The sequence below is a fragment of the Seriola dumerili genome, unplaced genomic scaffold (genome assembly GCF_002260705.1).
Source record: "Seriola dumerili isolate Sdu_G_001 unplaced genomic scaffold, Sdu_1.0 BDQW01000505.1, whole genome shotgun sequence".
Taxonomy (NCBI): Eukaryota; Metazoa; Chordata; class Actinopteri; order Carangiformes; family Carangidae; genus Seriola; species Seriola dumerili.
This window is the reverse complement of record NW_019174760.1, coordinates 384,193-409,711: the sequence shown is the minus strand read 5'-3', so window position 1 is coordinate 409,711 and position 25,519 is coordinate 384,193. Positions and strand designations below refer to the sequence as shown.

Sequence of the window (25,519 nt, the reverse complement as noted above, 5' to 3'; positions counted from 1 at the left end):
TGTGTATATGTGTGTCCCTGCAGTCATGTACGACAGTGCCAAGCCGTGTGTGTGTGTGTGTGTGTGTGTGTGTGTGTGTGTGTGTGAGGGTATTAATTTAAGTGAGTGTGTGTGTGTGTGTGTGTGTGCCTGCTCCTAATCAATGGCAGGTATATGATGTCTGGTCCCTGCCGTCAAGGACGAGGTGGTTGGAGGACGCTGGCTCAGGACGGTGCTGAAGAGGACGGTGAATAAAACAAAAGAAAAACACTATATATAGAGTGTTATAATAACTTTATAATAACTATTATAAATCTCTATTTCTTTCTTGCTATTTCTTATTAATTACTTTCGTCTTTCCCCTTTATGTTTTCTTTAAGCATGTGTTTATTTCATTTCTTTCACACGTTTACTCTCTCTGTAATCTCACCCTCTCTCTCTCTCTCTCTCTCTCTCTCTCTCGTCCCGACCTTCTCTGACTTACCCTCATGTACCTCCAACCTTCCCCCCCCCCCCCTGTTCTTCTCCACCCTGAACTAATCTATCGTGAGTGACAGTCAGAGAGCGCAGGAATGATGAGCAGCCATAGCGAGCAAAAGGAAGTGACACGGAGCGAGGGAAAAAGCCTGCACTCCCACGCGGCACAACAGAGTGGGAGCGACAGGCGTGGCGTGGTGTGGCACATACGCTGGAATCTGAGAGACACAGAAGACAGTTTGATGAGAGGACCGGAAGATGAGGGGAGAAATGGAGACAGGCTGAGGAAAGGATGGAGGAGAAGGTAAAAGAGGAGACGTGGTTTGAAGTGGCAGCGGAGGCGGCAGGTGAATGAGGCCGGCTCGGAGGAAATGTGTTTACCCTCCTGAAGTTTTCTAGTAAAGTTTAATGAGGGGTGAGTGGGGGGGAAAGGAGCAGGGGGAGAGGTAAAGAGAGGAAGTGAAGAACAGAGGTGGAAGATGAGAAGAAAGTAGAGGAGAAAGGAAGGGCATGGAACAGAAGGAGAGAGCAGTGCCAGGGAAAGGGGAGAGATGCGAGAGGAGGAGAAGGTGGAAGTGGAGAGAAACGATAGAGAGAGTGAGAAGGAGAGAAGACATCCCTTTATTGATTTACTGTACACCTCTCGCAATAATCCACCACATACAGCCACCTGCTTTTAGATGGAACACAGTAAAAATCTCACAATGATAAGGAGAGTGATTTTAAAAAAAAAAAAGGCAAAATAAGTTTTATTAAATTTTATTTAAAAGTGAGGTGACCAGATTTCTGAAATGAAAACCGGGGACATTTCCAGTTCGGCGTCAATATATCATTAAAATAATGTTTTTATCTATGAAATAAAAACAGAGGGGCAGTCCTGGTGGTGTATTCTGATCATGGTAACTGGTTGTACTGTAATAAACTATGGTGAAGGACGACTGATAAAACGACTCCCTACCTTTGAAGCTATCGCAAAGTCAAATAGTCTATTCCTCGGTTATCTATATCCCTGTAGTTCGTAAGTGTCCACAGATCACAAGAAGAGTATTCCAGGTTGAGAATATTGTTGCAGACAGTCAGGTAAATTCTTCTTCTTCGCTTCTTCTAACATAAAAACAGTTTTTCACGTTCTGGCTGCGGGGCTTTGTGTATGTTTGTTTTCATTAGTTTACTGTCTGGTTATGAACTCCTGACTAATGAGTGAGCCAGCTAACCTTTTCTCTGCCTAGAGACAAAAAAAAAAGGGAAAAAACGATTTGGATAACTTTATTTTGTTGATTTTAGCTTTAGCTCTGAAGCTGCTGTAGCTAACAACCAGCCCCCTCTGTTGTCTAAAAACAAGCGGAAGACTTTAGACGTCTGTTTTTAATTCACAGTTAAAAACAGGGACATTTCTGGGGACAGCTGTAGCCGGGGACAGGACACCAAAAACGGGGACTGTCCCTGAAAAAGGGGGGACGTCTGGTCACCCTATTCTAAAGACATATTTGTGCCATCGACTCCTGTCTCATAAATGTCTGCAAAACATTCCCCTTCTGTGGAGCAGTTAACACTCAGACAGAGGAGGGTCAAGTAAGCAGTGTCTATTTGCACCCAGTTAATAATATAATATAGAGAGCGACAAAGTCCACATAGGGAGGAGGTTGTGGTGGACGGATGGGTGAAGCACAGGACCTTCCCCCCCGGGTTATTTGGGGTTTGCTAAAACAAAGGCGGTTGACTCCTTTTACACTGCCAGACGAGTTTGCCTGAGAGGACACAGACACAACTGCAGGGAACAATGTCATCACATCCAGTTTCAGAGCACACACACACACACACACACACACACACACACAGGAGGCAGAGTGAGCTGCTAGCTGCCGGGTAGACAAGCATCAGACGCTTCAATCCGTGATGCTGTTGTTGAAACTTAATTCGGGGCTGCGCTCGCTCTTCCTTCCCCCGGGTGTAGCCACGGCGTTTCTGGTTGAACAGCACCAAGCTGGACAGGTGACGGGTCTGTTCACAGTGTGTGTGTGGGGGGAAAAGGCCGGGAAATTAGTGTGTTCAACCCCGGTGTTGTGTTTACATCACTGCCGATCGGAGCCGATAAATATCTCCAACTACCGCAGAGTCATTTGACCCGGGAGTGGATGCCAGTTATACCGATTCACACTGCCGACAAAAGCCTGATGTTAGCGGGTTTTAGCAGGTTTTTGTGACCAAGTACGAAGTAGTCCAGGAGAGCCTAAAACCCAGGTGTAAATAGCCACATTTGTCATCCACAGCAGGTGTAAATAGCATTGTTGGCTAGAATAAAAGTGAGAGATTTCATTGGAAATCAATTGAAATCAATGCAGATTTCATTGTTTTGAATGTTGGTGCCAACTGGCCGTGATGCCACACATATTGCTTTTCCTCTGATTATGAGCAGCTGAGTGGGAGAAGCTCCAAAAGCCTAAAAAACAATTTTAAGACGGATAATTCAGACGAAGAGACAATCCACTCCGTTTATTGTGACATAAACAGATCGTAGATGATATTAACATATGAAACTACCGTGAGACGAGCAGGAGAGAGAGAGAGAGAGAGAGTGAAATGATTTAAAGCAGATCTCCCATTCGGTCTGGACTCTCTGCCCTCCATCTCTCCCCCAGGACTCCTCCTCTCTTTCCATCTCTCTGCCTCTCCGTCCCTTTCATCCCTCTCTCCCTCTCGTTTTGCTTTTGAGCCGACACCCCTGCCCCCCCGAGTCTCACTGCCCTTCTTGTGTACCTCGATGGTGGATCCGTCTTCATTCACGGCAACTTTGATGACTTTTTCTAAATGAAGGACCTTGTTTTCCATTAGAGAAAATGTGCTGAGGGCTCTTTAATGTCAGACTGGGGGGGGGGGGATTAGCTGATTTGTGGCGCATCACATAACTGTAGTGTTTAGTGTGTGTTGGCACATGTTGGTGTGCGTTGGTTTTGCACACGTATGTGCTTTTCTTGACGTAACTCCTGATGCACTTTGCCAGAGATTTTACTGTGAGCGACTTCAGGCCGACGAACAGCGAGCGGAGAACAAACACGTCCGGGTTTCACATGAGGAGAAAAGATTTTAAAAAAAAAAAGGAGATTAAAGTTTGAAAAATGAATATTTAAGATATTAAAAACAGAGTAAAATATTAAGCCGTTTTTTCTCCCGCTGCTTTTCCTCTCCGGTTTCTGACGAGGGTCTGACCGTGAGCCGGACCCACCCAAAGGCACCACCTCTCCTTCATATGATTATCATTTCAAATTTAGTTCACGTTCAACATTTTATCTGAGATTATTTAAAATTCACAATGTTTTCTTTATCTCTGTCTTCAGTCTCTGTCCTCTCTGAATAATCTTCCCCCGTCTCTTCCTCTCTGGGTCTAATGTGTCACTTTCCCCTGAGATTTCCTCCTACCTGTCTGCACTTCCTTCCTATCTATATCTTTCCCCCACTCCCTCCCACTATCCCTCTGTCAGTTCCTATTGCACTTGCAATCCCCACGTTTCTTAATCCCCCTCCCTTCCCTGCCATAATTCCTCTCCTCTTTCCCTCCCCACCCCCTGCTCCTCTTCTGTCAAGCCCCTTCCCTTTCTCCCCCCTCTTTTTTGGAAGACGCTCCGCTGTCCTCCTCCCTCCCTCTCTTCCTGCCCTCCTCTTCCTCTCTGTTTATCTCACTCTCACTGCCTGCTTCCCTCCATCCATCCCCTTGCTCTCTCGCTCTCGCTCTCTCTCTCTCGCTCTCCCTAAATCAGCCCCAATAGACTGCAGCACCACACATGTTCCAGACATGCTCACACAAAGACGAGGATGTGTGGGGGTATTAGCTCAGAAATTACGCACACACACACACACACACACACACACACACACGAACATGCATCACACACACACACGAACATGCATCACAAATGTATGACTGTACTGTATCACAACCTGCCGCTCAGTCAGCACTGACGCTCTCATTTGTTGGACTGGCAGGCATTTTGGGAAAAATGAAAGTGGCACCGGAGAGACGGGGATGAAAAAGAGAGAGAGGATAAAAGCTTGGATAAAAGAAGGTATAGGGCAGGGGAGGCAGCCAAAGCAAACTGAAAAGGTTAGACAGACAGGAAGTAAATGGAGATGAACGGATAAAAAAAAAAAAGAAAGAGGATGGGGGATGGAGGGAACATGATGGAAAAAGGACAAGGAGCGATAGTCAGGAGCCAAAAAGAAAAGTGAGAGTGTCAGTGATGAGGAGGGAGAGTGAAAGGGAGAGTCAGCAAGCGCTCATTCGCTCACGAAAGACGAGAGTGAGTGAGTGAGTGTGTGTGAGAAAGAGAGGGGAGGAGTGAGCGAGAGAGGGAGGAGTGAGTTGGAAGAGGGAGGAGTGAGAGAAAAAGAGAGAGAGATAGTGTGTGTGTGTGTGTGTGTGTGTGTGAGACATTGTCATCCAGTCCTGCCAGAGACCAGCAGCAGCAGCAGCAGCAGCAGCAGCAAGAAAAACATCACCAGCGGACGGGATTCAGACGCACTGAGCAGACGGAGGCGAGGAAATTACAGGAATACTCTCTGATGAAGAAGCAGCAGCAACAAAGGAGGATGGAATAAAAAAAAAAAAAGAAAAAAGGAAAACAAAAAGCATTTTATTGCTTTTCCTTTGCTCTTCACACTTCTGTTTGGAGCATCCCACAAGCAGAGCACCAGTGAAAACACATACATATGATATATATATAAAATTCCTATACATATATATCAAATTATGCCTGTTTTCAAAGAAGCTGCAGCCGGACAAGGACTGAATTGACAACAAAGTGAATCCAAATTGGGAGATAATTTGCAGCATTTGCTTAAAAACTGTTGCATATCAAAGATTTGAGATTTTTTTGTCGATTTTTTTTTTTTTGCTCAGTGGGAGAAAAAAAAAAAAAGACAAAAAAATACATTGATGCAAATGGAAAATTGGAAAAACTGGCAACTGAGTTGTTGAAGCAACAACATCAACAACAACAACAACAACAACAAAGAGCTGCTGCTGCAGACAGTCCAATATTTCCAAAAGGGGGGGGCTTCTTTTTGAAAACAGGATATTTTCTGATCTGCCCTCGGTGCCACGCCGCCGTTTGGCTGTCGCATCTCCACTTGTCTCGTCCGAGCGGGCTGGGGGAGTATTATTCCAGCGCCGCTGAAAGTGCAGAGGGCAGTCCACGGGCTCCCTGACCCCCAAGCTGATATTTCCTCAGGGCTTGAGAGGAGAGGGTGAGGTAAGTTGTGGGAGAGAGAGCGAGAGAGAGAGAGAGAGAGAGAGAGAGAGGAGGAGGAGGAGGAGAGAGATTTCTCTCAGAGCGTGAACAGAGAGACTGAAGCATCAAAGATCCCTCCGTTATGTGGGACGCTCCACTCTGGTCAAGCAGCACGTTTCTCTTTTTCTTTTTTTTTTTACAGCTCCTGTTGGATGCAGCAGCACTAAGACATTAAGATCACAGATTCAGTATCACCACATCAGCCCTCCCCCCTCTCTCTCTCTCTCTCTCTCTCTCTCTCTCTCTCTCTCTCCCTCATCCTCTCTCCTCTCCCCTTAGTCTTAGCACTTGTAGGGCAGGACTGAGCAGGCTGATAGACAGAGTACCCAGCTGGTGTCCTGGGTCTGTTAGAGACCCCGGGATCTGCAGGGGGGGGGGACGGAGGGGGTGTCAGTGCAGAGTGTGCACGGAGCAGCAGCAACAGGAGCCCTGCACACGGCCAGCGCACAAAGCCATTGGACTCCTTGTGTGTGACACTGACAGAGCGCTGTCACCAGGGGGATCTGAGCTGTTTGTGAGTGTGTGTGTGTGCATGAGAGCGTGTGCGTGCGTGCGTGTGCGTGTGCGTGAGAGAAAACACGCCTCAGGTGCAAGAGGGACGCTTCTGGACTCTGTAATCACCATAGGATTTCAGCCCGACAAGAGCCCGGAGTAATGTTTTAAAGAGCACTGAGCAGCTGTTTTTACCTGTTGTGTCTGTGGCTGGAAATAGGAAGGAACTATCCTACATAATCCTTCCAAAATAAAAGCTGAATATTTAATATCACTCATAAAGACACCAGGGGCTGAAAGAGTGGAACTACACTTCTCAAGGAGGGAGTAACATTCACCAAAGTGGAGCAAGGTGGCAGCGAAAAGATGCCCACCACAAAAATAAAAAAGCTTCCTTTGAACAGTGACACTGAGAGTAGGAGGGTGATAGATGCGAGTTAAACTCCGAGTTCTTCCTGGACACCAGAACTGATCCGACTCCAGACTTGAGCTTCAGAGTTGTTATCCACTCAGGAATATGAGTCCGTCTGTGGAGTGAGAAGCCGTTCACGTTGGGAGCCCGTGACTGTCGCTTTTTTTTTTTATTGTGTGGCAGCTCCGTCAGGAACCCAGTGTTCTCACTTTCCTCGGATTATTCATCCACTCAGCAGGGGAGCTGCAAATGCTAGAAATGCCAGAGGCAAGTTCATTCATAGGTAACACGCCCTCCTAAACTGGATTTCCTCCAAGCCTCCAGATCTGGATTTGTCTACAACCGCCTCTGCTGTCTGCTCATGACATATGGCTTTGTGAAAGGTGACACTTCCTGAATTTTAGAATATTTATTCTCTTTGATAAACACACACACACACACACACACACACCTACACACATACAGTAGACTGCCAGGGACTGTGATGTGTCTGTGCATGTGAGCGCCTGCTCACAAGGGATTCATTCACTCCTGTTAGGAGCATGTTGAGATGGGAGATTGATTTCTTTCCCTCGCTTCTTCCTCTGCCCTTTGACGACAGTTTAGTCTTCTGTAACTGTGTGCGGTAATGAGTCCCACAACACTAATTAAATGCTGTTTTTTTTTTTTTTTTTCTTCCAGGCATGAATATCCTGTAGGGTTAACTCCCTCTAGTTGTCACAACTGTTATCTCAGTGTTTTCTGTTCTAGCTAAAAGCTCAGATTGATTCACTGTCTATAATTTCCAGCTCTGGACGTATTTAACTTTCTATTTCTTTGTTTGTTTTTTTAAACCTAGGAGCTTTAATTTGGGCCTCTCATTAACAATTACACATCAGCACTGAGCCATCACGAGACATTGGAGTAAGTTCAAGATGGCCGCCTCCGTGCATCCGGTCTTGATAAGCTTCTCGCTGGCCGTCCTCCTGGGTCTGACCTCTCTGGGTGGACTGAGCTCGCGGCCCTCGGGTCAGGCTTCGGCCCAGGTCCCCACCAACAACCAGACAACGGAGCCCTCCGTGTTGCCGGAGGCCGCCCTGGCCACGCCCACGCCAGACACCGAGGACCAAACGGTTCCAAGTAGCGGTAACCGATGCTGGGGTTACTATGACGTCATGGGCCAGTGGGACCCGCCCTTCAACTGTAACGCAGGTATCTACATGTTCTGTTGCGGCTCCTGCTTCTACCGCTTCTGCTGCCAGTTCAAAGTTCACAGTCTGGACCAGACTTCCTGCTCCAACTATGACACACCTGTGTGGGCCAACACCGGGAAACCGGCGGCACCCGTCACAGAGGTCCAGGAGGAGCCCGACCGGGATCGGACCCACATGATCGTGTATATTATCTGTGGAGTGGTGGCCATCATGGTGTTGGTGGGGATTTTCACCAAGCTCGGGCTGGAGAAGAGTCAGGGAGGACAGACGGACATGACCAACTCCAGGTAGGAACCGAGAGGAGAGCGCATGGTCGTGATATTGGGCGGGAAGGCGGTGATCATTAATGGTTAGATAATGGATGTGATCATGATTAGCAGTGAATTAGAGGATGATGATGATGTCGCTAACAATTATCGTGGTGTTGATTTAATTTCATGTGATTTGCTTTGAACTGCTGAATGTGGACGGATGACAGGACGTCTGGATGTAGCAGCGTTGTCTGATCTGTCTGAGTGACATTTAGCAGGTTAGCTTAACTTAGGATAAAGACTGGAAACAGGAAATAACAAAATGTGCCAGTCAGTGCCTCTAAATTTTAATAAACATGTTTTATCTTGTTTGTTAAATCTTTACAAAAATTAAAATGTAAAAACAACTTTGATATAACATTATTAGTCAGGGAGATTTGGACAAAGCCATGCTAGCTGTTTCCCTCCGTTTCCAGTCTTTATGCTAAGCTAAGCTAACTGGCTGCTGATTCCTACAGATATGAAAGTAGTATCAATCTTCTCATCTAACTCTTGGCAAGTGATTGAGTGCACTTCTTAAAATGTTGAACTACTTCTTCACATTTCAGACCATCTTCTAAATGATTGACATAAGGGACAAGAATCAGATCAAATATTAAATTCCTCTGGCGGTGGAAAGCAACACCATTGTTAACTCTTCTTCTACTGAAGTTAGCACGCTAACTAGCTGTAGCCTTCAGTCTTCCCTGAAGACATAGTGCTGCTCAGAGGCCGTATTATTATATCATAACCTCTTGTCTACACCCTGACATAATGTAGTAAAAGAAGATGAGGCGTGGTTTAATTAACATGTGGTCAACCTATGTTTTAGCTAGCTTAACCCTCCTGTTGTCCTCGGGTCAAATTTGACAAGTTTTCTTTCACGTAAATTGCCTGAAAATAACATGTATGGTTCCTCACTACAAACCTAATTAATGATCAATATTTTCATACAATTGTGGGAGTTTTTATTCAAATTCATAGCAACTGTGGTTTTCTACAACGGGACGGCCCTAGAGGGCCTTGCGAGTTGTACTTACATGTACCCTCTCAGAAAAGAAGATGCTTTGTAGCTCGTTTCCCATTCTTGTACGGATCCTTCTAAAACCTATATCGCCCAACGTGGGGCTCGAACCCACGACCCTGAGATTAAGAGTCTCATGCTCTACCGACTGAGCTAGCCGGGCCTGTAATTCAGCATAATACATCACCTCAAAACCAAAAACATTGTTTACAAAACACATATTTTAGGACACAACGGGTCACACTATTGAAATGGTTTGAAAACAGTATCCTGACTAAACTTTGAGCTGTACCTGTCTGTGATAATCCATCAACACGTTCGTCTGATCGTAACTATAATCAAAATAATTCTAAATGTCGTTTTTAGTTCTTTTTTACTCAAAAACGAGGTGTATTTTTATGTAAACGAGGTTTATTGACCATAAAACTCCAAAAGAAAGTGTAAAAGTCGCAGTAATGAGTTGGAATGAAGGCGACTGAAAAGGTGTGATTATTGGGTAATAACATGTTTGATAACCAGGAAGATGATTCGAAGGTTTCACTGTTAGTCCTGGTGACGACTCGCAGCGCTGCGTTTGAAATCTGCATCACATCAGTGTTTCTGTGTGTGAGCGAACGTGTGAATGTGCTTGTGTGAGTTTTCCTGCATACGTGTGAGGAGGTCACCAGCTGGGTAATGAATCAAGTGTCTGAATCACAGCGAGGTGATAATGGGTGTGATGTCTGTTTGAAACCAACGAGGGAGCGAGCGACGTAGCGGTGGAGAGGAAGAGAGGGAGCGAGGACCGGATGGAGGTTCAGGCGATAGGATGGAGATTCAGAAGCACAGATGTCAGGTGATAGTAAGGGAGGAGTTTGGGGGGGGGGTTGTGTTGTGTTTCCTCTGTATTGGTTTAGCCCTTTCACATTGATGGGTGATTGATCGCTGTGACACAACTATGACTGTGGCGATGTGCGGCCTCCAGTGAACAATGAGAAGGGAGGTTTTTGGAAGGGTGGGATATTGAGCGGATGTGACTGGAGCTCAGCCAACAGCTAATTCTAATACAGAGAACTGTGTGTGTGTGTGTGTGTGTGTGTGTGTGTGTGAAGGGGAGTGTGTGACCGGCCAGCCTATTGGGTGTTAAGAGTTGTGCCGTGGGGGCTCCTTTAAAATCCTGTCATTACCGGATCTCGTCTCAAGCTTCCAGGGGAAGATGAGAAGCAGACGAGGAGGACAGCCGTTACACCTCACCGAGCCGCCCACCACGCCGCGAGAACGCAGGGCGTCTCTCGCCGCAGTTTCACCCCCATCAACCCAGAGGGAAACGTAAACCTGAGTCAGGCGATTGTTTCGGAGATATCTCTGATCCGTTGTTGGCCGTCTTCACCAGATGCAGGTCAAACTGTCAAAAGAAATGTTTGCCGTTTTGTCTTGAAGTTTCCCAGAGGTGACATGAGTACAGGCAGATGTTGGCAAACATCTGTACTGCATACACACTGAAGTGTCCTGGAGCGAGACTCTGAAACTCTACTCACTTGATCGTTCACTTTGACCTTCCTGGATGAAGACGTTCTTTTCTTTTAGTGAAATAAACAATGAAATAAATGAAACAGGGTATTGAAATGATTATTTTCAGCCCGAGTCCTTCAAGTCCTCACAAGGTGAACTGCTTTTTCCACAGATGAAGAAAACCTCCCAGTAACAGCAGTAAAAAGTAAAACTGAGTGAGAGAGTTTATTATTTATTCTCGTATGTGGATAACAGAAAACATGAAGACACATTTATTCATTTCAGCTCTTGATTTTTAGTCAAATTGAATTATCTGTTGCAAGATAATTATTTCTGCAAAATAAAATTTGTGCTCAATCTGACACAAATATTAATAATTCAGACAGAGCTCTTGTCTGTGTTGTTGGTTTGAACTATAATGATGTTTTGATCTTACACCAGTAGAGAAACTCAACCAGAGCCGGACCTTTGTTTTCTGGAAAGTCACTGACACTGAAAAGTGACTTATGTAGTGAGTCAGTGAAAGTATTTGAGTATTTCTATTTATACTTCACTACATTTCAGTGAAAATATTATATTTCTTTCTGCTCTATATTTATTGGACAGATGTTTTGAGTCACTCTGAAGGTCACGATTTTAAATCCAGAAACATGATGAGCTCAGAAAAATAATAGTAACCATAATCCAATAATATAATGTACAGCTGGAGGAGTGCGACGCAGTCGTCAGGTGTCAGTCGATGAAAACACTAACGTGAGTGGACGACATCGTGGTAACGTTACTCCTACGTAAATAAAGCGTGTCAATACTCGTATCCCTGCATTTGTCGAATGAGGATTTGTCGTCCACGTCTGTGCGTGCAGACGGATGGATTTGTTGAGTCGTCATGTTTCAGCACGAGCGAAAGTCTCACGTGTATCTCGGGGTTCTTCTGAATCTGCTTCAAAACATGCAGAGAAAAGAGGAAGCCCCCAGGGGAGTGTTTGTGTTTTTAACTCACAGGACGGGAAAAAGGTCAGAGACAGAGCGACGACCACAGGGCGGGAGAAGAGAGGGATGAAAGACGGCTGCTCTGGGGAAAGTGAATACTGAGAAGCTGTTGGACTCATTTTACCTGTTCAAACGGATGTGTGTGTGAGAGAGAGAGAGAGACAATGGCACAGGGCTGTAGTGATGTGGTGATAAAGGAGCTGAAGCATGAAGATGTGAGAGATGAGAGGACGAAGGGAGAGAGTCAGACAGAGCGGGAGTGATGCTGCTGGTGTGCGGCTGAGAGCTGTGGAGGGTCAGCTCTGTGACGATGACCGTCTGAACGAGTCCTTCAACGACAGACTCACTGGTGTGGACGTTTAACCCTCCGAGGTCTGAGGGTATTTTCTCCGCTCCGACATTATTTTTTAGGATACTTGCATATGAGATAATACCCAAGAGTTTTACTGTATATCACAATTTTCAGAACAATCTCAGCTCTTTCTATAACGAGGCTCCTTATTTAACTCTCACTGTGCAAAGACATCGTTTGGCTCAAATGCTGAAATTCAAATCTCTGGTGAAAACAAAGCTTGACTGATGAATTGTTTTGGTGCTTGAAACGTGTTCGCCAAAGTGTTAGGTTCCTAAAAATAGAGCAACATGTGAGAGAAATAGTAGATGAACGTGTTTGTCTGTCACTCTGCTTAGAGACCTTCTAGCTGCAGCTCTGAGTCACAGACGATCTGACAAGGATGTGAAACAGAAAGTGGAGAGTCGACAGATTCTATCAACATTTAAATCATATTTCTGCTCTTTATTATCGCAAAGATATTAATAGAAACATCCATAACACTAACCCGACCTCAGAGGGTCAAAGACACTGAGCTTTGTCCAAAACCTGATGAGACACGTGTTTCTGTAATTAAAGCCACTAAACGTCTAAAATCTTTTATTTAGTTTAGAAAATATCAATAAATAACTATATCAATAAAACTCACTGAGGCCTCTGTGTGTGTGTGTGTGTGTGTGTGTGTGTGTGTGTGTGTGTGGACGCACCCTGGTGAAATTGTTTATAATATTCATGCACAGGCGTCACATTTTAAAATTCATATTCTCACCCTGAATACATTTGACAGCAAGACTCTTTCACCCAGCTGTGAGTCTATGTGCAGCTGTGTGTGTGTGTGTGTGTGTGTGTGTGTGTGTGTGTGTGTGTGTGTGTGTGTGTGTGTGTGCCCACTCAAACACGTCAATACAAATAAACTTCCAGCCATAAGCTGTTAAGGTGGTAATTTGTTTTTGTGCGCGGCGTATACAGCAACAAATTTCGGAGTCCACTCATACACGCTGGTAAACAAAAAAAGTCAGCGCAAGCAACAAATAGAATAACATTAAGCACGCACACACAAACCAGACCTCTCTTATATACTGAGATGGGCAAGCTGAGTACAACCACTCGTTTCTCTCGGGCTCTTCACACCACGGGTGTCACACCTGGGCTATCCTCGTCAACGGCAGTGCTCCCATACGACCTAATCAGAAACGCTCTCAGTCTCTTCGCAAGCTGCTCTGCTATAGACAATCAAGGAGAGGAAAAAAAACAAAGATATCCTCCTGATTCCTGATACGAGGGTTTCCCAGGGAAGCAGCTTTGAGTGGTTTCCTGGGCGGCTCATGACATCACCAGCAGAGATGTTTTGATTCCGCCGGAAAGGAGAAAGAAAAGCTGGGTGGGAAAACCCCTCCGCCATCAATGACAACACAACAACTCAGCCTATGCGATCCCCTCCATTACAGCGCCCTCACATGCTCTCCGAGGAGGGAGAACTCGAGAATCTGAGGCTTGGTGTTAGAGTTGTGTATGAGCCATGGCGCAGTGGCTGGTCAGCTTGGACTTAACCAGAGGGCAGTCATGTTGGTGCTGTGGAGAGGCTGGTCTCGACAGAGCAGAAACACACAAAAATAGTTAAAGAAATGAGTTTAGTCACACTTAATGCTCACGTGAGTGGTAAGACAACCAGCCAAAGAACTAGTGAGATATAATCATGATCGTACGCAGCTAGACTTAAATGCGCAATTAGCATTTGTACATTCTTTTTGTAATAGATTAGCGGCACACACAGCTGAAGACGAACCTTATTCACATTTGGGGAACTCAGGACATACATTTACCTACAGCTACTGAACAGACAGAGTGTAACCTGTCCTCTATCCACACAGATTCAGTCTAATCTCACACAACTAAAAGCAAACAACACACCAGCCCTCTATCAAACGCAACGTGAGACACTGAAATATCACGACAAAAGCCTTATCTTGCCAAAGCGAGCAGTATAAGAAAAAAGGGCAAAGGCAAAACACGAGATGATGTCAGCACACCCCTGTTCATCCGCTGTGGGAAGTTTGAATAATCCCACGCTAAACATTCTTTCAGCAGTGACTGGGCCAACAGTGTCCACTGGGTCTGTTTGTGTGAATGGCATGTGAATTAATATGGTCACTACTGTCTGGTTTTCCGCACGTGGATACACAATGTTGATACGAGTCCTCTAACACGCTGACCAAAACCAATATCATTTGCATCAGGAACACCGCGCAGCATCAGCCACTCAAACATCAACACCAACACCCATATGACTCTCGGATGCAAGCGCCGGCATGACCCAGCCGGCCACGACCGCCTTCGCACACTTGTATGGTCTGCACATAGACCACATGGTAAAAATACAACTGGTAGAGCATTAATGAAAACACATCGTTTAACAGCCAATAGCATCAATAATCTAATGATCAATGCACCACACACAGCATTGAACACACAGGCAGAGGAAAAAGTTATTCAAGTTATTATTATAATAGAGTCACATGTCCGGACGCGCCGCCTTGAGCCTGTGTTATCATTAAAGCAAGAAATCAATCAGAGATCAGTTTGGCATGAAGATGTAGATTTGTTGATGGAGAACATAAAGGGAACTCATGATGGAGAAAGCAGGTGTTGGTTTCACTCCAGCACTGACCTCATTAACTCCCGCCGTGATAATGGAGAGACGTCCTACGGTCCGTCTTAACATCTCTGTAGGCCAGCGCTCGCACAAAGCTCCCAGTCAGGCCTTTTGTGCGCTTCTGTCAAGTGGACAAATTCCTTGACCATCTCTTTGTTCTCTTGACGCGTTTTCCTAACACAAGCCAACAATGGCACACTACCACTCACACCCACACCCCCCCCACACCACCCACACTCACAAACACCCCCCCACACCAATCCACCCTCTCCTCTCATTACAGCACCACTGAGTGTGTGGTGCTAGGCCGAGTGCTCGCTATTTGGTGCAAAGCCAAGGTGGTGCTGGCAAATCAACAGTACGTCATCTTTGGGCTGGGTTTGGGTTACAGGAAATGACAGAGATAAGTGCTGATCGCGTCTACAGCTTAGCGACTTGTCCCTCCAAAAATCACGCGTTTAGTTTTAATACCATCATATCTAAGCCTATAGCTATGTTACATTTGAGTGGCCACTGGCCGAGCCCCATAAAAACTGAGACGGCCTGCTTATAACCCTGTTCTCTAGATTGAAAATTCAGCAGCAGAAACTGGAGTAACTTTTGAGGAACTTGTGAATGATGCTACGATAAGCTCGTCATCAGACCTCGCACTTGATTGGGTCGTCCACATCAGTTCACGTGAGATACTCTCGCAATGGTAGAGACTTTACAAGAGTGGAAGATAACTAATAACAAGCGTGGCACCCCTTGTGTCGTCTTTGCTAGCACTGTTGTGCAGTTGTAAAAATATCCTTGGCACACCTCTAAACATGCCTCTGCGAGACGCATTCGAGAGAGCATTTTCTCGTCGTTCCATTTGCCTCCACTCGTTGAGGTATCTGTTTCCTGCAACCAATCCACATGTAGCCTTAAGTACAATCTGTCTGACTTTCTGTTGTTACGCTTATCAACTCAGCCAAGCTCAAGCCGGAATGTCACATTATACCGTTTGTGATAACCTCGCCGTTTTTAGGTGTGTGAATTTAGTAATGGTGTCAACAGAGAGATTGGTCTCGATATGGAGCTAACACGCTCGTCTGGAGGAGAATGTTTAGCTTTTAAATGCTGTTTTTGAAATAAAAACATATAGGTGTGGATGTAGCCCAAACTCTTCCCCCTTAGCTTCTGCTACACCTGGTCAAGGCTCCATTAAAAAGTGTTAAAACATTTCGCCAATTTCTCAACAGTAGGTCTTTGATTTCACACCAGAAGCAAATAAGAAGGGACTTTTTATTTCTTATCCGCAAATGTTTGATTTGTCAAGTGTTAAGTAACTTGTAACCCCACAAAATAATGTAGTTTAGCTAATGAAGTAATGCATGGTAGCATCCTAAGCTAGGTTTAGGCTGAAGCATGCTAGTTTTGCGTCTTACTTTAGAGCCCACTGTTAATCCCTTCCTGCTCATTTTCAAGGAGACTTCGTGCAAAGCCTCCTGCCTTTTCTCTATAATCTCGATCTCAGGCTGTGATTGGAGAGCAGTTGCTCTGAATTTCGAGAGGGCTCGCTGGTGAGTGTTAGTGTAGGGGAGCAGCATAAACTATCGCTAAGCTAGCATCAAGCTTGCACACGAACAATGTAAATACATCATCCACCTACATCTCGGGAAAGCTGTTACGAAGTTAAACGCTGACAAATGCCAGATCGGACCAGATCGCAAAACATATGGCTCATTGGTTCAACATTGGCGAGTTATGAGAGAGTCTGTAGTAAGGCATGGAAGGATGATGAATTTTTGGATTTTTTTTTTATTTATAGATCATCCTTTTAAACTGCCTTGTCGTTGTCCAACCGAGATGACATATCCAAGAAGGTGGACTGGAGACTAAATTAGGAGGCGTTATTTCCTGAGATCTGAAGACCCCATATGGACACAAGTCTAAAGCTGACAGCGTCCTATTATTGTAACCAACAGGCAAACTTAAAAAATCCTTCCCTTTTTACGCACAATCTTGTGTGTGTGTGTGTGTGTGTGTGTGTGTGTGTGTGTCATGAACAGATTATTATGAACAACTAGCGATGATCTCGCTTTAAGAGCCATTACATTTAACATCTAGAACAAAAGTCCAGAGCAAACAGCAACAATAGGCATAAATGAACAAAACGTTTTACACGGACGCTCGCAATTTAAGACCAGAAGTTCCTAATTTAGAGAACAAGTTGGGCAGAGATAAGTTTCCTGGAGGAAGAACAAATGTCGTAGGAGTGGTCACGCTGAGAGAGAAACAAAATAATAAAACAAACATATGTCAATACTGGACAGATTAACTCCAGCGCTTGTGACCTAATTGTCTGGACAATGAAAGTTTCGCACCACCGATGGATGACCTTTAAGGAGGATCCTAGCATAACCTACGGTTGGTCGCACTCTTGTGGTGTAGACTGTGTTTCCCCCATCAGAGGCCTGCCGTTTTGCATGTCCATTGGGGGGCTTTTCCCATGGCCCTGCCGCTGGACCGATGACCTCACTCTCATGCATACTGAGGAAAGGAAAAGGATGCGTGGAGGCTCTACCTGCTTTTATGTGAGAGCGGTTCATACGCCACACACCTGTGGATAGGTATCCACCACCAGGACAGCTATGTGCTAGCTATTTTCCTTCTTCAGTTCACAGAACACACACCACCAGTCTCCGCAAAAATATTTCATCCGTTCGTTCCAATCCGCTCCAACCCCTGCGATTTAAGCGTGGCGCATGCACACACACAAACTTTCACACATGCTGACACTTCCTTATTTGGGAAGAGTTAAAAAGCCTTTGAGCAAGTTCTCGGAAGCATGACAGATAATGTTTCCGTTTTGTGTTTATTTGTGTATGTTTGGTGCTGTTTTCAAGTGTGAATTCAGCGCTGAGACGCGCGTCAGTGTCTAAGCGTTGCTTGCCTGACGCGCCTGCTGTTCTGATATCCGCGAGTGGCAGGAAAATCAGAAACTCTTTGATGCCTGCCAACTCATGCAAGCAGAAACGTGTCATAACCAAACAAGACTATATTTTGATGTTAGGTTCGAGATATGAGCAGTGCTTAAGAGGCAGGTCCATGACGCGAATAGAAGCACAAGCAGTCTCAGCACAGTTATAGGCATGCACGTACAAGAGCACGAACCAGAGAGAGAGGAACTCTGGCATAAGTAACTTGTTTTCATCACTGCTTGATGCCTATCTGTCTATGTATTACATTTAAGCTTAACTATTCATCTGTGAAATTCCTGACTTTTGTAACATCCTAGATATGAAGTTATAGAAATGATAAGGTTTCAGCATCATGCTACTGGTGAGTCGCACAATTAAATTGTTTAACATGACGAGAAGACAGGCTTTGTTTTGATTCATGTAGAGGATGGCGAGGCTCTGCTCTCTCTTGTCTTGAGACTCCTCAGGAGCAGTTAACACTTTTAATCTGACCTCCTGTGCCATCACAAATGTGTTAGACTCCTCTAATTACGGGTGTGTACACATCTATCTGTCAGTCCACTGTCGAGAGACAGCCACACTACTACAACCTTTGCCGCACCAGTAAAAAACACCTCTGCGAGGCCAAAGTCATCTCTCGGACATCTGTCACACACAAAGCACACAACTACACACACACAGCGCACCACGAGGCACCTGGCTTCTCCACTTTTTCTGCAGTACAGCATTGGCCATACTCCAGCATGATCGGGGCTGTCAGTAAAGAGCATATTTTTTTATTTTCAGCTCTAAATCACACAGTGCAGTTACTCAGCTGAAGACATAATGAGTTTTTAAGGTGGCTTTGAAGGTGTATTTTTATTCACTGCTTCAGAAGAGTCAGATTCTGTTTATCTAATGGTTTGGATTTGTTAGATTAGCGCCACCTGATGGAAATAGTGCCTTGTTGCACAGACATTAAAAGCTTAACGATTATGAGACGGACTAAGCTATTTTTCTATTAACCACATAACCAAATAAAGGTTTAGCCGAAGTGCAGTTATTTAACTGGCTCTGTCTAGCCGTTGCTACTTAACGTTTCGGGATGTAACTAAATGCATCAGAGCAGGATTCAAATAAGTTGGCTAAGAACGGTTATGAAATGCGGAAGCGGCCTGCGTGTAGGATGTCGGCTCAGCGTTTCATCCCTTGCAGCAATATCGTTTAATGAAGGGGCTCAGTGTGTCTTACAGGACCTTCCAACCTAATCAAATTAAAAACGACCATTAAAGGTACAACTCTGCGGGTGTGTGGTTGGGAATTTATGTTTATCAGGTATAGACTTTAAATTCTGCAGCGGTTGTGTGTTCTTTTCCGACATCCAGGTTACCGGGGTCCGTCATCTTTAAAGAAAGGCCTGTTGTTGTTTAAAACATGCATTTCCTTTAACAGCACCAGTCGGTTTAATTACATAATTAATACAGTCATAGCTAAAGCATTAAGTAAAAACAAAATACATATCCTCAATTATATGTCTGTGCAAAAAAAAGCTTGCCATGAAGACATAATCTCTGTATGATATGCAAAGTCTCCATGTAAGCGAGCCACAGTATGGTGGCTCCATTATTTTCCTGCCACTTACAGAGTGGCAGCAGGTGGAATCTGAGGACAGCGTCGGAGGAGGTGAGGCGGCGCCCTCAGCCCATTCTGGACTGAATGGGACGAACAGAATGTGGTGTTTCCAGAGCATAGACCCAAGTAGGCTGAGCTTCCTTTACGACAAATCCAGAGATGTACTGGAATCAGGCAGAGAAATGTGAACGAAGAGGCCAAGAAACAGAGAGAGCCTGCAGGAGCTGCCTGGAAGTAAAATGTTGTGCCCATAATATTATATTCGTGTTTTGTCCGTAGAAAGTGGTATAACTTTTTTGTGAAGTGGGGTTGGACACATAGGAGTGGTCAGGGTGTACTGTGGGGTCAGGAGAAGTATAAAGAGGTTGAATTGTGGTGGTGTGTGACAATCTGTCGGTTTGAAAAACTCGTCTAATTTAAAATAGTATTAGAGATCTGCACAAAAGGAAACTAATTACAGTATCAAGATCAAGTGGATACTGGTTCTGTTCTGTCAATGTGAACGAATGTGTAAAGTCACAGTTTGTACCAGCCATCACTCTTGGTGCATACGCAGAAAAGATTACAGAGAAAGTTGTTTAAAAATTTATCACATCCCAACAGCTGGCTCACTCAGTGAAGTAATTAATTGACTACACATTACACAGAAGCACAAATAATGCGCCCTCTTATTCTACTTCCAGTGTATTGTGTACATAGTGCGTTAATTGACAAGACGCTTCTAATATGGAGAAACTGAATTTGGCGTTGGTGAAACTCTGACGACTTCCTGTGGGCAGGTTTCTAATTTATCTAGAAGAGGATAGTAATTCATAAAGGTTTATGTAAGCCAAAATCTTTTGCCACGCGGTCTGTTTCCCCCTGTGGCCTCTTGATGTTTTAGCGTGCAGCACGGACTCTATGTAAATGAAAAGAATTTTGAGACCAAAGGTTGGTCAGGGCTGCAGGGGGTCAGGGTGGCAGCTGCAGTATTTGATGTTCACTGGCATTAAAGAAACTGGGATGTTCCTGCTTTTACAGTAAGAACCTGTTTGCCCTCTCCTCGGGGAAAAGAACTGAAGACAAGAGACTGACTGAACAGTGGCCCCAAAGTGAGCGGTGGCAACTGAATAATGCTGTCCTTCTGACAGAATGGGTTATGATGGCTTGTCATTTTGAGCCTGCTGATCATGCAGGCAGGGATATCTGCAGCCCGCAGAGATGCGACTCAACTGGTGGCATTTCGTAGGCCTGCGGTCACTGTCCACACCACGTTGCTTTGGAGCCTCTCCATTTTTCACACACCCTCTCCAATGCCCTGACTGAGCATGAAACACAGGCACCGTGGCAAAAAGATTTTGGCTTACACTAATACCTTTATGAATTACTTCCTCTTCTAGATAACATAGAACCCTGCCACAGGAGGTTTTCAGCAACGCCAAATTCAGTTTTCTCCATATAGAAGTCTGTCAATAACCATATGTACACAATACACTGGGAATAGAATAAGAGGCATTATTGTGCTGCTGTGGTAGATGTTTTTGTCAATTAATACTTCAACTGAGTGAGCAGCTTGTTGGATGTGATAAAGTTTTTAAACAGACTTTCTTCTGTGATTCTTTTCTGGAGCACAGATCGATGGTGGTACAACTGTGAACGTTACACATTTGGTTCAATTAGAGCAGCAGAACATGTCCACTTGATCTTGATACTGTAATTTAGTTCCTTTTTGTGCAACTCTTTATTTTAAATGACGTTTGCAAACCCGAAGCTTCCATCAAACTCCTGTTAGTCCTGACCCCACAGTACACCCTTGACCTCCATTTCCACCTTCAACAAAAAGTTATACCATTTCTAACGAAACACATTAAATGGGCACACATTTTACTCCAGGCAGCTCTCATGGCAGAAGCTCTCTCTGTTCTTGGCCTCTCTCCTTTGCCCTGTTCCGTCTCTGGATGTGTAAAAGGCTCAGCCACTTGTCCTGCTCTTAAAACACTTGTTCGTCCATCAGTCCGCGATGGCTGGCCGATCACCTCTCCAGCTGTCCTCAGATTCCCACCTGCTGCCACTCTGTAAGTGGCAGGAAAAATAATGGCACCTCTGTGGTCGCTTACATGGAGAATTTTGCATATCATACAGAGATATCTATGGCAGCTTTTTTGGCAAGGAACATATAATTGAGATATGTATTTTGTTTTTACTTAATGCTTTAGCTATACTTGTAATTTATTGGTTAAATAACACTGTTGCTAGTTAAAGTAAATGATGTTTTAACAACACAGGCCCTTTCTTTAAAGAATGTGAGGCCATTCTCTGTAATTTTTCCTTGTAATGTTTTTATTGATAGGTTTGAAGACACATTACATATTTTGGCACCATTTCATAACATCAATTATATTTCCTCCATGCATTTAGGATAATGCAACGGAACAGCAAATGCATGGGTTGTTATAGAAATAGGCTGTATCGTCATATATGAAGCTTTTTATGTCTGTTGAAAATGGCTAATTTCCCACAGGCCTAATAAATGAAACCATTAAGCCATCATCTTCTGAAGCGCTAATCACCAAAGCACCTTAAAAGTCATTTGTATGCTTTTACTTGCCCAGCCCCGTCTGATGCTGGGATATGTTGATGGGCAATGCTGTCTGCAGAAAGTGGGATGAAGCCAGGTCCTCGTGGTGGTGTGTGTTGTGTGTGGTGTGTGTGTGTTCGTGCGTGCGCGTGTTTGTGTGTGTGTGGCTTTGACAGTGACTGAACAAGATTCCCCGTAATTAGAGGAGGTCGTAATACTGCCCTGCAGCTCAGCAGGAGGAGCAAGCCTCGCTCCTCTCAGACAAAAAGCCTGCCATGTCAGTTTACATTGATGGGCTGCCAGACATGATGCCTGAAACCTTTATCATTTCTTACTTCTTCAGATTTCAAAGTCAGGAATTCACAGATGAATGTAAGCTATAAACATGCACGAGGCATCAGCAGTTGAAACAAGTTCTTGATCCAGAAGTTCCCCTGGTTCTGCTTCGAGCTTATCGCTGCTTGTTCTCATGGACGCTCTCTCTACACTCTGATCTCACCACATAAAAATGTTGTGGAGAAAGTTATGGTTGGCAGCTGCCCCACTCCGAAAACACAGGCCCTGGAAGCAGGCTAACTGACCGCTTCGCGCTGACGCACACTAAACCACACACATACAACAAATAAACACAAACGCTGAAACATTATAACTGTCATGCCTTCCAAATAGCTGCAAAGGCTTTTTTAACTCTTCCAAATAAGGAAGGTGTCAGCATGTGTGAAAGTTTGTGTGTGTGCATGCGCATGGGGGTTTGAGGTTGGGAGGATGAGATTATTTTTGGAGGTGTCTTAAGGAAGAAGGCATAGGCTGTGGCGGTGGGGAACCTCCGTGTGGCTTGACCTCTCCTAAGGTAGCCTCCCAACCCTCTCCTCTCCTCAGGTCCTGAGAGTCCTCGGCGGCAGGGCCATTGGGAAAAGCCCCCTAATGGAGCATCAAGGCAGGCCTATGTTTGGGAAAAGCAGAACAACAGAGGGCCTGTAGAGGACCTAAGTCACCACAGGTCCAACTTTCATGTCAGCACAGGCCTGGTTCGGGGTAGAGGTTACTGGCATAGCCTGTCCAGCGCCACTCAGACTGTTCTTCCAAGGAAAATTATCGCCACTTGTTCAATTAGGGACTCGCTACTGAAGGGTCCGTGTAAGGTTTTGTTATGGCTATTGTTGTGATTGTTAAGGAGGAGTGGGTATAATCTGTGTGTAAAAGGGAAAGGATGTTTTTTAGTTTGCCTGTGGTTACAATAATAGGACTGCTGTCCAGCTTAGACTTGTCCATATGGGGCTTCAGATCTCAGGGAAAATAACGCCTCCTAAATTTATCCCCCCATCCCTCTTGATAATGTCACTGTTTGACAGAAGGGTTAAAGATATCCTATAAATAAAAAAAAAATCCAAAAATTCATCATCTTCCCATTCCTTAAAGAGTTTGTTAACCTGTGCCATAGCAAGTTTTTGGAATTGGCATTAGTGTTATTGAGGCAGCCGGTGTGGTGGATGTATTTACTGTTGGTGTGCAGTTAACATTGGATCCCACTAAACCCCGCCTGCGAATGAATTATCCAATCACAGCTAGCAATAGGAAGGCAGGGCTTTAAAGCCTTGAAACATGAGCAGGGAAAGGATTAAACAGTGGGCTGCTAAAGTAAAGACGGCAAACTAGCATGCTCAGCTAACTAGGCTTAGGATGCTACGCATAGCATTACCTTCATTAGTCTAACTGACATTATTTGTGGGGTTTTTACGAAAGTTTCTTAACACTTTGACAAATCAAACATTTGTGGGATAAGAAATGAAAAAGTCACTTCTTATTTTGCTTCTGTGTGAAATCAAAAGACCTACTGTTTTGGGAAATTGGGGAAATGTTTTAACACTTTTATGGAGACCGTTGACAGGTGTTAGCCAGAAGCTAGGGGCAAAGGAGTTGGGCTACAATCCACAGCTAATGAATGTTTTTATTGTCAAAACAGTCATTTTAAAGCTAAAACATTCTCCCCGTCCAGAACGAGCGTTTTAGCTGCCATTTATCGGAGACCATCTTTGTCCATACTATCACACCTGAAAACGCATTATCTACTAAGGGGGGGGGAGACGTTAATGTGACAGTTGGGCTTGAGCGTGCTGGTGTAAACAGGAAAAGCCAAGAATTGTCTACTCTTGGTTGGTTGCAGGAAGATACTACGGACTGAACAGAAAATGCAGTTGAAGCCGTTAAAAATGCAGAAATTTTTTTTTTTTTAACTGCACAACAGCTGCTAGCAAAGACGACAAAGGTGTGGCCACGCTTGTTATTAGTTATCCATTTTGCATTTACCAACAGGTATTCGTGACTGATGAGACCCAATCAGGAGGCGAGCAGGTTTCTGCATCATGCAGTTCCAAAAGTCTCAAGTTTCTGCTGCTGAAGTTTTCAATCTAAAACAGGTAGCAGCGTCTCAGTTTTAGGGGCTCGCCAGGGTCGTAAATGTAACAAAAGCGATGCATTTTAAAAACTAAAACGCATTTTTGTGGACGAAGTGTAAGTGAAGGATCATGCTGATCTGTCATTTCTGCTAACCCAACCAGCCCAAAGATGACGTCTGTTGATTGCAGACCACCTTGGCTTTGCACCAAAAACAGCACTCGCAGCACACCCACTCAGTGGGTGCTGTAATGAGGAGAGGGTGATTGTGGTGGGGGTGGGTGGTTTTGAGGGGAGGGGGTGGGGGGGTAGATGCCATGTTGCCTTTGGAACGCAGAAAAAAGAGATGGCAAGGAATGTGCTGAACAGGAAGAAGCCTGCTGGTTCACCTTCCCACGGAGGTTAAGAGGAAGAGGGGTGGGGATGGGGTTGTTGTTTTGGTGGGGGCTGTACACATTTAATCCACGTGGGAAACAGACAGTAGTGACATATTAAACATGCATTCAACAAAACAGCCCAGTGACACTGTTGCAGTCACTGCTGAGAATGTTAGCGGTGGGATTATTTCAAACTTCCCACAGGGATGGAACGGGGGTATTTGCTTTGCCCTTTCTTTTACGTTGGCAATCAGCTGGTCTGTTTCATTTCAGTGAAAGGGCTGGTTCTTCATGTGAGAAAAGCAAACATGAGGGACAGGTTACACTGCTGTCAACTATAAATAGTCCTGTCTCCAAATGAATAAGGTTCGTCTTCAGCTGTGAATCTTTAAAAAAAAAATCCCATGAATCTGCCACAAGTTCTGATAGTTTTTTTCTTTCTTTCCACTCAACGATTTTCACTCTCTATTTTGTTTCTGCTCTCGATCCAGCCCCCACCCAACTCTCACCCTCTGTTCTCACTCCCCACCCCTTGTCACTGTTTACAGTTGATTTGGCATTGTGGCCCAGACAGTGGGGTATAGGCAGTTATTGTTGTTGTCCATGAAATGGCGGAGGGGTTGTCCCACCAGCTTTTTCTTTCTCCTCCGGCGGAAATCCAAAAACCATCTCTGCTGTGGATGTCAGGCCCAGAAACCACTCAAAGCTGCTTTCCCTGGGGAAACCCCAGTATCAGGAAAGTCAGGAGGAATCTTTTTTTTTTCCATCTCCTTGATTGTTATAGGCAGAGCAGGCTTGGAAGAGACTGAGAGGTTTCTGATTAGGTTTTCCAATACACTGCCTGGTTGACAGACCAGTGTGAACCGTTGAACCCAAACAGTGGGAAGCTTCAGTCTGCTCAGCTGAGCGTTTTTATATTGTTGCTGTTTGTATTTTTTTTTACAGAAAGTGGTGATTTTTGCTGAAACCAGCACACAAAATAATACTATGTGTGGATATTGCCCCTGTTTCTTCT

At 44.7% G+C, this 25,519-nt stretch overlaps 1 protein-coding gene and 1 non-coding gene across 2 annotated transcripts in view; one reads left to right on the top strand and one right to left on the bottom strand.

Moving 5' to 3' along the window:
- The first annotated feature begins 7,559 nt into the window (after positions 1 to 7,559).
- LOC111235509 (protein shisa-9-like) overlaps positions 7,560 to 25,519 on the top strand; it is a 114,876-nt gene continuing 96,916 nt past the window's right edge. The window contains exon 1 of the mRNA XM_022763964.1: positions 7,560 to 8,125. Coding sequence (XP_022619685.1) covers positions 7,560 to 8,125 — 566 coding nt within the window. The remainder of the gene's footprint in view (positions 8,126 to 25,519) is intronic.
- Positions 9,243 to 9,315, bottom strand: trnak-cuu. Its single transcript has one exon. It is a non-coding gene; the product is annotated as a tRNA-Lys (tRNA).